The sequence below is a fragment of the Oncorhynchus tshawytscha genome, linkage group LG13, assembly GCF_018296145.1.
Source record: "Oncorhynchus tshawytscha isolate Ot180627B linkage group LG13, Otsh_v2.0, whole genome shotgun sequence".
Lineage (NCBI taxonomy): Eukaryota > Metazoa > Chordata > Actinopteri > Salmoniformes > Salmonidae > Oncorhynchus > Oncorhynchus tshawytscha.
In genome coordinates this window covers 61,401,468-61,416,198 of record NC_056441.1, presented here as the reverse complement: position 1 = coordinate 61,416,198, position 14,731 = coordinate 61,401,468, and the positions used below count along the sequence as shown (strand labels likewise).

At 44.7% G+C, this 14,731-nt stretch overlaps 1 protein-coding gene across 5 annotated transcripts in view; it reads left to right on the top strand.

Annotated features, from left to right (window-relative positions):
• LOC112265433 (stAR-related lipid transfer protein 13) overlaps positions 1-14,731 on the top strand; it is a 94,665-nt gene that overhangs the window by 57,848 nt on the left and 22,086 nt on the right. Inside the window, exon 1 of one of the 5 annotated variants that reach the window (XM_024442725.2) lies at positions 5,449-5,630. The exons of 3 other annotated variants lie outside the window; for them this stretch is intronic. In XM_024442725.2, coding sequence (XP_024298493.1) covers positions 5,621-5,630 — 10 coding nt within the window. In that variant the 5' untranslated portion in view covers positions 5,449-5,620. Of the gene's footprint in view, positions 1-5,448; positions 5,631-13,483; positions 13,714-14,731 lie in introns of those variants that run through there. One more of the 5 variants, XM_024442724.2, reaches the window with a different exon arrangement.

The following is a 14,731-nucleotide window of genomic DNA, read 5'->3' as shown; positions in this document are numbered from 1 at the left end:
CCTGTAAAACAACACATTTCACTGCACCTATCCAGTCTATGTGACAATAAAACATATGCCCCCCCCCATTATTTGTATAAAAAAATACAGTTTTTTTACTCATCATTATCAAGGGATCAAATAATTCCGGTCCCCACGGTACATCATAAAGGTCTGACTCTGTCCCCTGAATGGAATTTCATTGAACTTTATTGATCCATCGAGATGTCACAGGCTTTACATAACACACATTACAAACATATAGGGCTGGTTTCCTGGACATGGATTTAGCGTAGTCGTGGACTAAAACGCTGTTTCAATGGAGATTCTTCATTGGGGGTACTATGAATGCACTGACCTTTTTGTCACAGACAGTGGTGTTAGAGTCTGTCCAGTGAACTGACCTTCTCCATGCCCTGTTGTGGCCTGTCTCCAGCTGACCAGCTCCATTGACATAGCAGGAGAGGAGAGGGAGGGACTGTGCGACCACATCTGGGTTTAAATACTATTTGAATCATTTTAAATACTTTATCTCTGCTTGATTGAGCTTACCTGGCTTAATGGCCCAATAGTGCAGAAAACCTGCAAACCTTGTCTATCATATAGGCAAGAACAAACGCTCAAAGTATTGGAAACATTGCAAATATTATTTGAAACCAGGTCTGGGGGTTACCTGGCCATAGTGACGGGTAGTATAACAGACTGTGGGAAGGAGTGACTGGGAGCTACTGGGAGTTTGTATAATTTCACCCCAAATTCCAGGGAAGCTTGGCCAGCGATCTTAGTCATGCTTCCCATCTGATGGCATTGCAGTGACACTCCAGCTACGGATGTGTGGGAGTTTGTGTGGGTCCTATTCAACTGCTGTAGCCATACCATACAAGTGAGTTGCTACAGTGTACGGCATTCCCAGATCCATTATGCATTATATAAATGTTTGGCAGAGTCGGCCTATAGAGCAGTGACTGTAGTCCAATATCTATCAGGTTTTTCCTGCCCCACAGAGTGAAAGAATTATCCAGTCTTTGACTCTGCTGCAGGGTATGAGGATGAGGCCAGCCTCTCTGCAGCAGGGTATGAGGATGAGGCCAGCCTCTCTGCAGTTGGGTATGAGGATGAGGCCAGCCTCTCTGCAGTTGGGTATGAGGATGAGGCCAGCCTCTCTGCAGTTGGGTATGAGGATGAGGCCAGCCTCTCTGCAGTTGGGTATGAGGATGAGGCCAGCCTCTCTGCAGCAGGGTATGAGGATGAGGCCAGCCTCTCTGCAGCAGGGTATGAGGATGAGGCCAGCCTCTCTGCAGTTGGGTATGAGGATGAGGCCAGCCTCTCTGCAGCAGGGTATGAGGATGAGGCCAGCCTCTCTGCAGCAGGGTATGAGGATGAGGCCAGCCTCTCTGCAGTTGGGTATGAGGATGAGGCCAGCCTCTCTGCAGTTGGGTATGAGGATGAGGCCAGCCTCTCTGCAGTTGGGTATGAGGATGAGGCCAGCCTCTCTGCAGTTGGGTATGAGGATGAGGCCAGCCTCTCTGCAGCAGGGTATGAGGATGAGGCCAGCCTCTCTGCAGTTGGGTATGAGGATGAGGCCAGCCTCTCTGCAGTTGGGTATGAGGATGAGGCCAGCCTCTCTGCAGCAGGGTATGAGGTTGAGGCCAGCCTCTCTGCAGTTGGGTATGAGGATGAGGCCAGCCTCTCTGCAGTTGGGTATGAGGATGAGGCCAGCCTCTCTGCAGTTGGGTATGAGGATGAGGCCAGCCTCTCTGCAGTTGGGTATGAGGATGAAGCCAGCCTCTCTGCAGCAGGGTATGAGGTTGAGGCCAGCCTCTCTGCAGTTGGGAATGAGGATGAAGCCAGCCTCATTGCAGTTGGGTATGAGGATGAGGCCAGCCTCTCTGCAGTTGGGTATGAGGATGAGGCCAGCCTCTCTGCAGTTGGGTATGAGGATGAGGCCAGCCTCTCTGCAGTTGGGTATGAGGATGAAGCCAGCCTCTCTGCAGCAGGGCATGAGGTTGAGGCCAGCCTCTCTGCAGCTGGGTATGAGGATGAAGCCAGCCTCTCTGCAGCTGGGTATGAGGATGAAGCCAGCCTCTCTGCAGCAGGGTATGAGGATGAGGCCAGCCTCACTGCAGCAGGGAATGAGGATGAAGCCAGCCTCTCTGCAGCAGGGAATGAGGATGAAGCCAGCCTCACTGCAGCAGGGTATGATGATGAGGCCAGCCTCACTGCAGCAGGGAATGAGGATGAAGCCAGCCTCTCTGCAGCAGGGAATGAGGATGAAGCCAGCCTCTCTGCAGCAGGGTATGATGATGAGGCCAGCCTCACTGCAGCAGGGTATGAGGATGAGGCCAGCCTCTCTGCAGCAGGGAATGAGGATGAGGCCAGGTTCTTTCCAGCAGGATGTGAGGATGAAGGATTTGAAACTCAGCCTATGTGCATGAGGGAAGAGGCCTGGGTTCTATTCTAGAGGAATGTGTCTCTTTCCTGTCAATATTACTGCAGCCCAACTCTGTCTCTCTAGATCTGTACAGCAGACTGACTGCATCTCTCCCTGTATCTGCTGCTTCTGCTACTAAGGCAGTGGAAAAACCCAACACTTCACACCCAAATGTAACTATATAGGCCCTCTGTGTCCAATTCCCCTGTACTCACACACAGACCCTCACACACGTGCTTGTCCGCCCCTTTCCCCCCCTCTGCCAGTACACACTACACCCTCTGTCCACAGTCAATGACCTTTTCATGCCACCATGGAGGGACATTTCCTGCTCGATTCTTGATTTGCTTACTTGAATTCCTTGCTAAATTCCTCAGCCTAACACCCAAAGTTATTTTCATACTAACTCCAAGTTGCTTGGAGGTTGTTCTACTGGCAAACCCATTCTAAAATAATCTGTCTCTACAGAGCAGAGAGGAAGCCAGAAGATTGGTCAACTGCTCGGTCAGAGCTAATGCAACAGTCATTGTTAGATCTCTAGTGTTGATAATGTCTAGAGTAGTGGACATTGGGGCTTTGGACCTGGTATGTTAATCAAGACTAAATTCCTGAGAAACTGTCTGCATATTTCTATCTCTTTAAATCTCTACCTATGTCTATATCTATACCTGCACCTGTATCAGTAGTGGTGATATACTGTAGATGGCTGCCTGGGTTTTAAAGACTGGCTGAAATGGTGCTTTACTGTGGTAGAACACTAAACCATGACGAAAGGCTGGCTCGCTGACACCTTTTGTTTTCATGTCTTCACTGAGGGGTCTATGTTTGGTACGGGTCTTCCTGTTCAGTCTGACCTCCGAGCAGACCCCCGAGCCTGACCCTCTAGTGACCCTTCATAACAGCCCTCTGACCCCCCCTGTGGATCTCTTGTTGCAGCCAGGGGCTCCATTCTCTCTCTGTGAAGACCATTAGCTCTTTCCCTCTGTCTCAGGGCTCAGGACACTGTTGGCACCTGACCTACTGGTAGGAGTTACAGCCTGGCAGCTGTATTGTAATTTCCTGGAGTGAATCTGTCTGTCTGTCTCCTCAGGAGGACTGCGATAACTAGCAGTGTGGACTGAAGGTGCAAGGTTGTTGTGTACATTACATGACTTGGTGGTTGTGTACAGCAGCTATATGACTTGGGTTATTATGTATCATAGAACCAGGCTCCCGACCTGCTAGACACCCCGATGAGCCCCAGTAAAATACAGCCATGTTGATCATATTAATGATACCTTAGCAGGAAGTAGCCTATTTCATCTCCACGTTTACCCAGAGGTCCAGAGTCATGATGAAATGCTCGATCATGTACACATGGTCTAATACTCCCGTATGTATTCATGGTACAGAATAGATGTGTTCTGTTTAATGGGAAATTCCCTGAGGACCTATTTAAGTGACCATCACCATGGAAAACTTTTAAACACGTGATCCTCAGAGTGTCTTTGTCCCACAGGGAGGATCGTGTTCCATGCTGCTTAGTGACGACACAGACTGTAAATCTGTATGACCACATCACTGGTATGCAGATGTCACAGTCAGATCTCATGACTATAGTGGAGCATGGTGCTGCCTCTGATGCTGATGTGCCTAGCCTTGGGCGCCCAGGTTTCCAAGGTGACGTGAAAGCCTGTGACAGAGCCTACGTTGTGCCCTACTCAACACGACCCTGATGGTGGCAGACCAGGACTTCTTATCTATTTCTATAGGGAAAGTGATGTGACGCACAGGCTACGGCCCAAATGATAACCCTGGTCCCAGTTAGCAGCAGTCCTGCCTCTCCTACAGCCTGTGTGTCTAACCTGACAGCTGTCATGTGCAGACCAGCCCAGTCATAGAGCAGGCTAATGATTGACTACATACCTGATATCCAGTGTAACGATACAAACAAGTCATATATTAACAGAACCAGGCTGGAAAACTCTCACTGCTCAGCTCAACTCAAAGGTCAATCACATTCCTGAGGGGAAATGCTCAAATAATTCCCCAATACAAAGTGGCACAAATCAAGTCAATAACAATGTATATAATTAACACATATCTCAGTAACAGTTATTGAAATAAGGCTTTATTAAGATTATTTATTAACTGAGGACTGTGATTGTGTCTGTTGAAAGTGAGGTCCAGAGCTCTGTTGATCTTTACATTAACCTCAGCTGGAGTGTGTGTTTGTATTTGTGTGTGTGTGTGCGCTTGCGTGTGTGTGTGCGTGCGTGCGTGTATGTTTGAAAATAAACATGGTGTTTTCATGGCAATTCGAGTGGAATAATATGTTAGATGAGAGGTTATTGGTTGTGCCTCCTGGTGATTCAGTAGCCTGTAATCAATGTTCCACTCGGTTTCCTCAGGTCACTGGGTTCATCCATTCTGCTGCCCTCCTCTGGTATTAATGTGTAACTGCACTACCACATGGAGTGTGTGTGTGTGTGTGTGTGTGTGTGCGTGTGTGTGTCTCCTCCTAGCCCTGTCTGTGTGATAGCTGTGGTTCTGGGACAGAGTTAACAGAGTCTGTTTGTCTGTCGGTAATTCATGATGATCTTTCTCCAGTTGTATTACACAGCTCATGGAAAACCAAATGACAGTGTTTGCTATGCTATCAAAGACAGGAGAATTACAGTATACAGGCTTAAATTATGACAGGGAAACAGCATTGCCAGAAACAAACATTATATTACCTTGTGTACGCACGCACACACACACACACACACACACACACACACACACACACACACACACACACACACACACACACACACACACACACACACACACACACACACACACACACACACTGCTTATAATAGGTGACTGATTTACAGAGGGCTGCTGTCAAAGTGGAGCACATGCATGTCCATTAGCAGGAGGACAAGGTTACTAACTACATAGAACCCAGCTGTGTTACAGACTGCACTGGAGAGGGAGGGGGAGGAAAGGGATAGGGGGATAGTGGCATCTGATAAATCCCAGAGCAGACAGGACTGAGGATGGAAGGTAGGAGGGGAGAGAGAGGGAGAACAGAGAGAGAGAGACAGTCAGTAAGGCTGTTGTAGTGGTGGCAGCAGTAGCAGGAGGACAGCCAGGCTTGCGGTGGTGTGGTGTGGGGACCATCTCGCTCTCTCTGCCTGGAGTCTGTTTCCTCACCCTGTATCTGGACCCAGAGACCCACCAATGCCAACAGGTACCTCTCTACTCTCTCTCTCTCTCTCTACAGCCTGCCCTATACAGTACCTCTGCCACAGGTATTACACCTCTCTACTCTATATCTCTCTGGCCTCACACAGGTCTGTGGATTTGTCATGCTGATGTTCAGTTGAAGAAATCTGCTCTTTCTCTCGTAGACAAAAAACAACAGAAGGTAAAAAGGCTGTTTGATGTTATTGTTCCTCTGAGAGAAGAACTACTGAGTCATTAAGAAGCTAGTTCTTATGTCACTATTCTGGAACTTAGTCATCTGGTATGGAGTGTTTCTATGTCCTCATGCTGAACTACTAAGATTATCTCTTAACGTTAACAACTTACTCTCTGGATGCATCCCGAATGGAATCATATTCCCTACATAGTGCACTACTTTTGACCAAAGCCCTATGGGCCCTATATAGGGAATAGGGTGCCATTTGCGCCACATGGTCTGATTCCTGAACAGAGAGGAGGGGTGGTGTTGGTACACAGTGTGTTGAGAGGTGTGACAGACTTGTTGAAATGAAAAAGGAAATCTCCAAAAGCCAGAGTTGCTGTTTTTCTCTCCTCTATGAAGGGCCTCCAAGATAGCTGTCAAAACAACTTTAGCATGTGTGGGAAAATGGTCCTGGTCCAGCGCCTGGAAGTGTTTATGTAGAATTTGGGGCTGAGGTTGGGGGATGGACTGGAGCTGAGGGCTGGGGTTATAGAGCAGGCTGGGGTTTGGGGCTGAGGTTGGGGGAAACACTGGAGCTGGGGGCTGGGGTTATAGAGCAGGCTGGGGTTTGGGGCTGAGGTTGGGGGAAACACTGGAGCTGGTGGCTAAAGCTTGAGAGTGATCACTGTATGTCTTTCATTAGAATGCATGGCGGATTGATTTGTGTTCTGTTTGGAGCTGCTGGCTGAGTGGGGCAGAGGTGTGAGGGGTTGTGGAGAGTGTAGAAGGACAGGATCTGTAGAGGTGTTTTCTCAGCCCTGCCTGGGGCCATGAGGTTTCCTGATACAGGCCTCTCTTCCAGGACGTGAGAAATGTGTTCATGTGAGTCAGGGTGAGGTTTAGATCTGGGCAGTACTATTGTCAGGAGTAGTGGGGAGACAGGAACACCACTACCCTGTGAGACCAGAACACTACCCCATCCTTCTCTCAGCCAGGAACAGGTCTGTAAATCACAGTGGTGGCTGAAGAAATGGAAAGCCCTGGTATAGCTCTGAGATTAGGACCAGTCTTCACTGTGTAGCAGCACTGATTTAGAACATATGTGATGTCTGCCGTTTGAAAACAACTTGAAGTAACACCCCATGTCTTTAGCCCCCTGAGGAAACATCATTCTAGAAGGTTCACTGGGTTTACACTAAAGGGGCAGCAGCCATGTAGGGAAGTCAGAGTCAGAAGGGGTTTTTACATCTCTGTGGGCACTGGATGTTTTGGTGCTGTTGTCATAGTAGACAGTGGTAGGTGTGTGAGTGACTGCCCAGGTATGTTGTTGTATGTGTCTTGTGTAGTTGAGACATAGTATGTGTCACTGTGTTGTCTAAGGTAGCTATGGTTCTAACAGCATTGGAGGTCTGCTCTGTGCTGGGTGAAAGGTTTGGTTACTATGTTGGAAGATCGAGTCAGTTTAAGAGCTGTTATCCTGCGTGATGAAAGGCTGGTCTTTCTGGGTGATCTTCTGAGCTGTTCCACGGGGTGAATGCAGTGTTGCTACAGCTGTTCTTCTTTCAACTCCATACCAGAGTATGTTAGCGAAGCTTGAGTGGAGCGAGATTCCTAAAGGCTGGAGCGTCAGCCTTCTCGCCAGCTCCAATTTGGTCTCCAGTAGCACTCACCTCACCAGCTCAGGGCATTTCCGGCCCAGCATGCATTTGTAGTCTACTTGTGTGCTGCTATATCCCCTTGCTTTAGCTACTGTCATGGAGTTCACTAAATATTTTCATAAAGAAACTGATAAAACACACAGGTGCTAAATCAATGTGACTAAATCAATGTGACAAAGATGAGGACCAAGAACAAGAGAGGGAGTGAGGTGATGTAGTGTCCAAAATGAAATAATCATTGTGGAATCTGAAAAGAAAGGTATCCTGAAGCATGATGGTGTACATACTACGTGCACATGCTAAAAGAAAAGAACGAGGTGGATAGATAACTAAGTGTGTCATTGTAGCAAAGTATTTATGAACTAAACATCAGATCTCTTAAATGTTGCGTTCATTTCCATTTTATTATCTACACAATAGGCCATAATTGATTTTGACTCTATAGGCCATAATTGATTTTGACTCAATAGGCCATAATTGATTTTGACTCAATAGGCCATAATTGATTTTGACTCTATAGGCCATAATTGATTTTGACACAATAGGCCATAATTGATTTTGACTCAATAGGCCATAATTGATTTTGACTCTATAGGCCATAATTGATTTTGACTCTATAGGCCATAATTGATTTTGACTCTATAGGCCATAATTGATTTTGACTCTATAGGCCATAATTGATTTTGACTCAATAGGCCATAATTGATTTTGACTCAATAGGCCATAATTGATTTTGACTCTATAGGCCATAATTGATTTTGACACAATAGGCCATAATTGATTTTGACTCAATAATCCATAATTGATTTTGACTCTATAGGCCATAATTGATTTTGACTCTATAGGCCATAATTGATTTTGACTCTATAGGCCATAATTGATTTTGACTCTATAGGCCATAATTGATTTTGACACAATAGGCCATAATTGATTTTGACTCAATAGGCCATAATTGATTTTGACTCTATAGGCCATAATTGATTTTGACTCTATAGGCCATAATTGATTTTGACTCTATAGGCCATAATTGATTTTGACTCTATAGGCCATAATTGATTTAGACTCTATAGGCCATAATTGATTTAGACTCTATAGGCCATAATTGATTTAGACTCTATAGGCCATAATTGATTTTGACTCTATAGGCCATAATTGATTTTGACTCTATAGGCCATAATTGATTTTGACTCTATAGGCCATAATTGATTTTGACTCTATAGGCCATAATTGATTTTGACTCTATAGGCCATAATTGATTTTGGCTCTATAGGCCATAATTGATTTTGACTCTATAGGCCATAATTGATTTTGACTCTATAGGCCATAATTGATTTAGACTCTATAGGCCATAATTGATTTTGACTCTATAGGCCATAATTGATTTTGACTCTATAGGCCATAATTGATTTTGACTCTATAGGCCATAATTGATTTTGACTCTATAGGCCATAATTGATTTTGACTCTATAGGCCATAATTGATTTTGACTCTATAGGCCATAATTGATTTTGACTCTATAGGCCATAATTGATTTTGACTCTATAGGCCATAATTGATTTTGACTCTATAGGCCATAATTGATTTTGACTCTATAGGCCATAATTGATTTTGACTCTATAGGCCATAATTGATTTTGACTCTATAGGCCATAATTGATTTTGACTCTATAGGCCATAATTGATTTTGACTCTATAGGCCATAATTGATTTTGACTCTATAGGCCATAATTGATTTTGACTCTATAGGCCATAATTGATTTTGACTCTATAGGCCATAATTGATTTTGACTCTATAGGCCATAATTGATTTTGACTCTATAGGCCATAATTGATTTTGACTCTATAGGCCATAATTGATTTTGACTCTATAGGCCATAATTGATTTTGACTCTATAGGCCATAATTGATTTTGACTCAATAGGCCATAATTGATTTTGACTCAATAGGCCATAATTGATTTTGACTCTATAGGCCATAATTGATTTTGACTCTATAGGCCATAATTGATTTTGACTCTATAGGCCATAATTGATTTTGACTCTATAGGCCATAATTGATTTTGACTCAATAGGCCATAATTGATTTTGACTCAATAGGCCATAATTGATTTTGACTCTATAGGCCATAATTGATTTTGACACAATAGGCCATAATTGATTTTGACTCAATAGGCCATAATTGATTTTGACTCTATAGGCCATAATTGATTTTGACTCTATAGGCCATAATTGATTTTGACTCAATAGGCCATAATTGATTTTGACTCAATAGGCCATAATTGATTTTGACTCTATAGGCCATAATTGATTTTGACACAATAGGCCATAATTGATTTTGACTCAATAGGCCATAATTGATTTTGACTCTATAGGCCATAATTGATTTTGACTCTATAGGCCATAATTGATTTTGACTCTATAGGCCATAATTGATTTTGACTCTATAGGCCATAATTGATTTTGACTCTATAGGCCATAATTGATTTTGACTCAATAGGCCATAATTGATTTTGACTCTATAGGCCATAATTGATTTTGACTCTATAGGCCATAATTGATTTTGACTCTATAGGCCATAATTGATTTTGACTCTATAGGCCATAATTGATTTTGACTCTATAGGCCATAATTGATTTAGACTCTATAGGCCATAATTGATTTTGACTCTATAGGCCATAATTGATTTTGACTCTATAGGCCATAATTGATTTTGACTCTATAGGCCATAATTGATTTTGACTCTATAGGCCATAATTGATTTTGACTCTATAGGCCATAATTGATTTTGACTCTATAGGCCATAATTGATTTAGACTCTATAGGCCATAAATGATTTTGACTCTATAGGCCATAATTGATTTTGACTCTATAGGCCATAATTGATTTTGACTCTATAGGCCATAATTGATTTTGACTCTATAGGCCATAATTGATTTTGACTCTATAGGCCATAATTGATTTAGACTCTATAGGCCATAATTGATTTTGACTCTATAGGCCATAATTGATTTTGACTCTATAGGCCATAATTGATTTTGACTCTATAGGCCATAATTGATTTTGACTCTATAGGCCATAATTGATTTTGACTCTATAGGCCTGGTATATTGCCACTGTCAAGGAGCTGTCCATACTGATTTGGTTATTTTGCCTAAAATCCTACCTATATGAACATAAAAACAACAACTCTGCATCTCTGCCCAGCCTGTCAAGAACAGCCAAAAGGGTGTTAAACATCCCCAGTGGCTCTGCAAGTGTGGAGGGGATATTTCTTTCTAGAATAGCCTTGAAATAATTGTATTCATATAGCCTAAATAATGTCTGGCTCCTGACCTATTTAGTGTTTATATGCTGTTTAATATGACATGTAGCCTATTTGAAATGATGTTCGCTTCTTACATTTACCCTTTCATGTTTATTAAACAACTTTTCATTCAAATCATATGGTTTGGTTTCAATACTTCAAAACCAAATGGTAGAGCTCGGTAGTCAGAAAATAGATGGGTGTTGGTTGAATTGTGATTTTAATGACTAGAGCGAATTTGGTGGGGCTGTTTTTTTCCCGTTAGGTTGGAGCGGTTTTTAGCGGAGCTGTTGGAAAGGACATGCTCTGTGAGCAATGAGCGGGATTTCCGACAGCTCAACTCTGCTCACATACTCTGCTCCATACATACAGTACAGGCCCTTCAGAGAAACTGACTTCTGACCCAGTTGGCAGGCTTCGGGCCTGGTATGCATCCCAAATGGTATCCTATTCCCTACATAATGCACTACTTTTAACCAGGGTCCGTAGGACTTTGGTCAAAAGTATTGCACTATATACACGCTTAGAAAAATGGGTTCCTAAAGGGTTCTTTGGCTGTCCCCATAGGAGAACCCTTTTTGGTTCCAGGTAAAAATCATTTTTGGTTCCATTAAGAACCCCATGTGGAAAGGGTTTTTACATGGACCGAAAAGGATTACCAAAATGGGTTCTTCAAAGGGTTCTGCTATAGGGGTAACCAAATAACCCTTTTCGGATCTAGATTTTCGGATCCTTTTCGGATCTTTTTTTCTAACCGATTGGGGAATAGGGTGCCATTTGGGACAAGACCAGGTCAACAACAGCAGCCTGCATCCTTCAGATTTGTAGCTCATGTCCTCCTGTTATCCTGCTGTTGACACTGACAATCAATAAGCTCTCTCTCTCTGTTTCTCTCTCTCTCACACCCTTTCACTGTCACTCACTCACTTATTCACTCACTCATTCACTCACTCACTGACTCTCTATCTCACTCCCACTCACTCTCTCGCCACACATGGTGTTGGGTAGATTAGCGAGTGAGTGGCAGTGGCACCTCCTGGTACGGTTGTGATAGAGGGTATTGTATGGGCTGTGGTATGGGGGCATGAGGGGGATATTGTGTGTAGTGATGGTGGAGAGGTCTTAGGATGTAGCCCTGAGGGTGGCAAGGGGACCATGATGGAGACATGGGGGGAGGTTAATTAAAACCTGAAATGGAAAAATAGACCCACGTTGTTCCCACGACACTGGCAGAGTGACTTGGGGGCTGAGCCTGAAGCCGGGGCTTGGAAGATGGTAGGGGGTATGGGGACGGGTGGGAGGGGACACAGGAGGAGGGTGAGGGCTACCGGCAGAACCTGCGGCTAGGCTATATTATTAATCCATCTACTGCCTCGCCAGCACTCTGCTAGGCTCTCACTGGACCTACTACTGCCTATTCCTGGTTCTGTGTGCAGTACAACTACCTAAGTACAACCAGTCACTCAGGCTCTCTCCATTGAGGCTACAGACTACTCTTTATAGACAATAATTGAAGCCTCACTTAGCTCTTCCTATTGTCCATGCACAATTGAACTCTGTTAGACAAGGAAATGTTAGACAGAGACAGGAGGAAATGTTGGCTTGTTTCAGACATGAGACATGTGAGGTTGTGGTTGACTAGAAGTGGCACACTGTTTCCTCCTGTCTGCCTGTCTGCCTCGGGCTGTTACTGTAAGGTAGTGTGATCATCATTGTGTGCAGCAGTAGTCTGTCTGTAACCAGGCTGCTGCCACTCCTGATGCCTTCTCCAGGGTAGTCAGACAGCAGGGGAGCAGTGCACCAAACTCGTGGTTTCATAGCCACAGCTCTCGCTCGCTCGCTCTCTCTCTATCTATACTTTTTCTTTCTTTCTTTCTTTCTTTTTCTCTTTCTTTCTTTCTTTCTTTCTTTCTTTCTTTCTTTCTTTCTTTCTTTCTTTCTTTTTCTCTTTCTTTCTTTCTTTCCTTCTTTCTCTCGTGCCATGTTAGACGCTGCCTGAGGATGCCAGTATGATTCATGGCTGCTGATTGTTGACGGTTTATGTCATGGTTTTATGTCATGCTTTGGTTTTCCCCACTTTAGCTGCCCACGCTTTTCCTTTCTGTCGATTTGCTGGAAAAACATCTGGACTCCAAGAAACTCCCTCCCTCCCTCCCTCCCTCCCTCCCTCCCTCCCCCTCCCTCCCTCCCTCCCTCCCTCCCTCCCTCCCTCCCTCCCTCCCTCCCTCCCTCCCTCCCTCCCTCCCCCTCCCTCCCTCCCTCCCTCCCATTCCATCCTTCTCACTTACTCCCCCCTCTAAAGCAAACAATGTAAAGCTCTCTGGCCATGTGACAAGGAGGAGGTGGTAGAGGGGTAAGATGGAAGGTCTGGGATGAGTAAAGGCTTCTCAAGCCACGGATCCAAACTATACTCTTTCTCATGTAGCATTTGATTGTAGTGATGAGGTTTCATTGGGATTACATCTTTGGAGAGAAAAGTCCCACATTGCACACAGACATTAGTACACACGGCTCCTGTTGCTTGGCTCCTGGCATGATGTTCTCTGCCAAAAATGTGCTGAAAGAGATGTAGTGGGCAGAGCTGGGTAGGAGGGTACCGGGGGGTAGAGGAGGGGAAGAGGTGGTGTAGTGGAGGGATAAGGGGTACAAGGAGGGGAGAAGAGTGGGGAGTACCAGAAAGGGGTGGAGTTGGAGAGATATCAGGGGGTGGCCACATGGCTGTTTGGGGGTAGATGGAAAGAGAGAGGGAGAGAAGGGAGGTTTGGATGTGAGAGTGATCAGTAGAGATCAGTATCTCTGAGCAGCAGGCTGTGGTACTGGAGGGAGTCTAACGTTACTTACTGCTGCGTGGGAACAGGAGAAAGATGCCCAGAAACTCTGAAACGTCTCTAATACGTCTGTAGAACATCTGTAGAACCACCGTATTGGAATGTGTACATCCTAATGACTGTATGATGAAGATAACCAGTGAGTAAACCACAATCTGTTTGTTACATCATTACGGAGTAATATTTAGGATTGGACTAATATAGGGATAATTTATCTCTACTTCTTTAGAATTTAGACACGTCCCGTGTAGTGATTTGTATTTATTTTAACAAGGAGCATGTTTCTTTATACGATGTTATATAGGCGTTGATCTACGCACTTAACAGTTAACCAGTTAGCTTTGTTGTTGGCAGCCAGCCAGACAGGCTTAGGGTTAGGGTTATGGTTAGGGCTTGCACTAGCAGGTTCAGCTCAACCCTCCACCAGCCACTGTCCAAGTCTGCATCCCTATGGACCCTGGTCAAAAGTAGTGCACTATATTATAGGGATAGGGTGCCACTTCAGACGCACACAGACCAAGTGTGCCATCGCTTCCCCTTAGGACACTAGCTATCTGCCCGTAGATCTGCTGTTCGTTCCATAACAAAATGTTCCTACTGCACTGATTGTGTCCCAAAAAGCTCTGTATGGACTATATATTCAATAGGGAAAGTAGTGCACTATATAGGGAATAAAGTGGCATTTGGGACACTGCCAGGGAATGTTCCTATAAAGGGAATGATGTTGCGTAAGGAGAGGAAGTCGTATCCCCTGTAGGGATAGGTTAGTCGGCCACACACAAGCACATCCTCACCTTAGTAACAAACGTACTGCTGGTGGCATTTTGGACCTTTGTCCCTCCACCGTGCTGGGTTTCATGTCATTGTTGCGATGCAACATTACACTGTACACAGTTTTACAGCCATGGTTGTGTAGTAACAAGCAGTTCCCGTCCTGACTCGTTGCCAGACCAGGGTTACATCCCAAATGGCACCATATTCCCTGTATAGTGCACTACTTTTGATGGGCCCTGGTCAAAAGTAGAGCAAAATACATGGAATAGGGTGCCATTTGGGACACAGACCAGCCTTTTCTCCCTGGAGAAGGTACGTCGGAACGTCGGTTGGAACAGAATGTCTCGAGATTCTGTTACAGAATGCCCAGGACAGGACAGTGG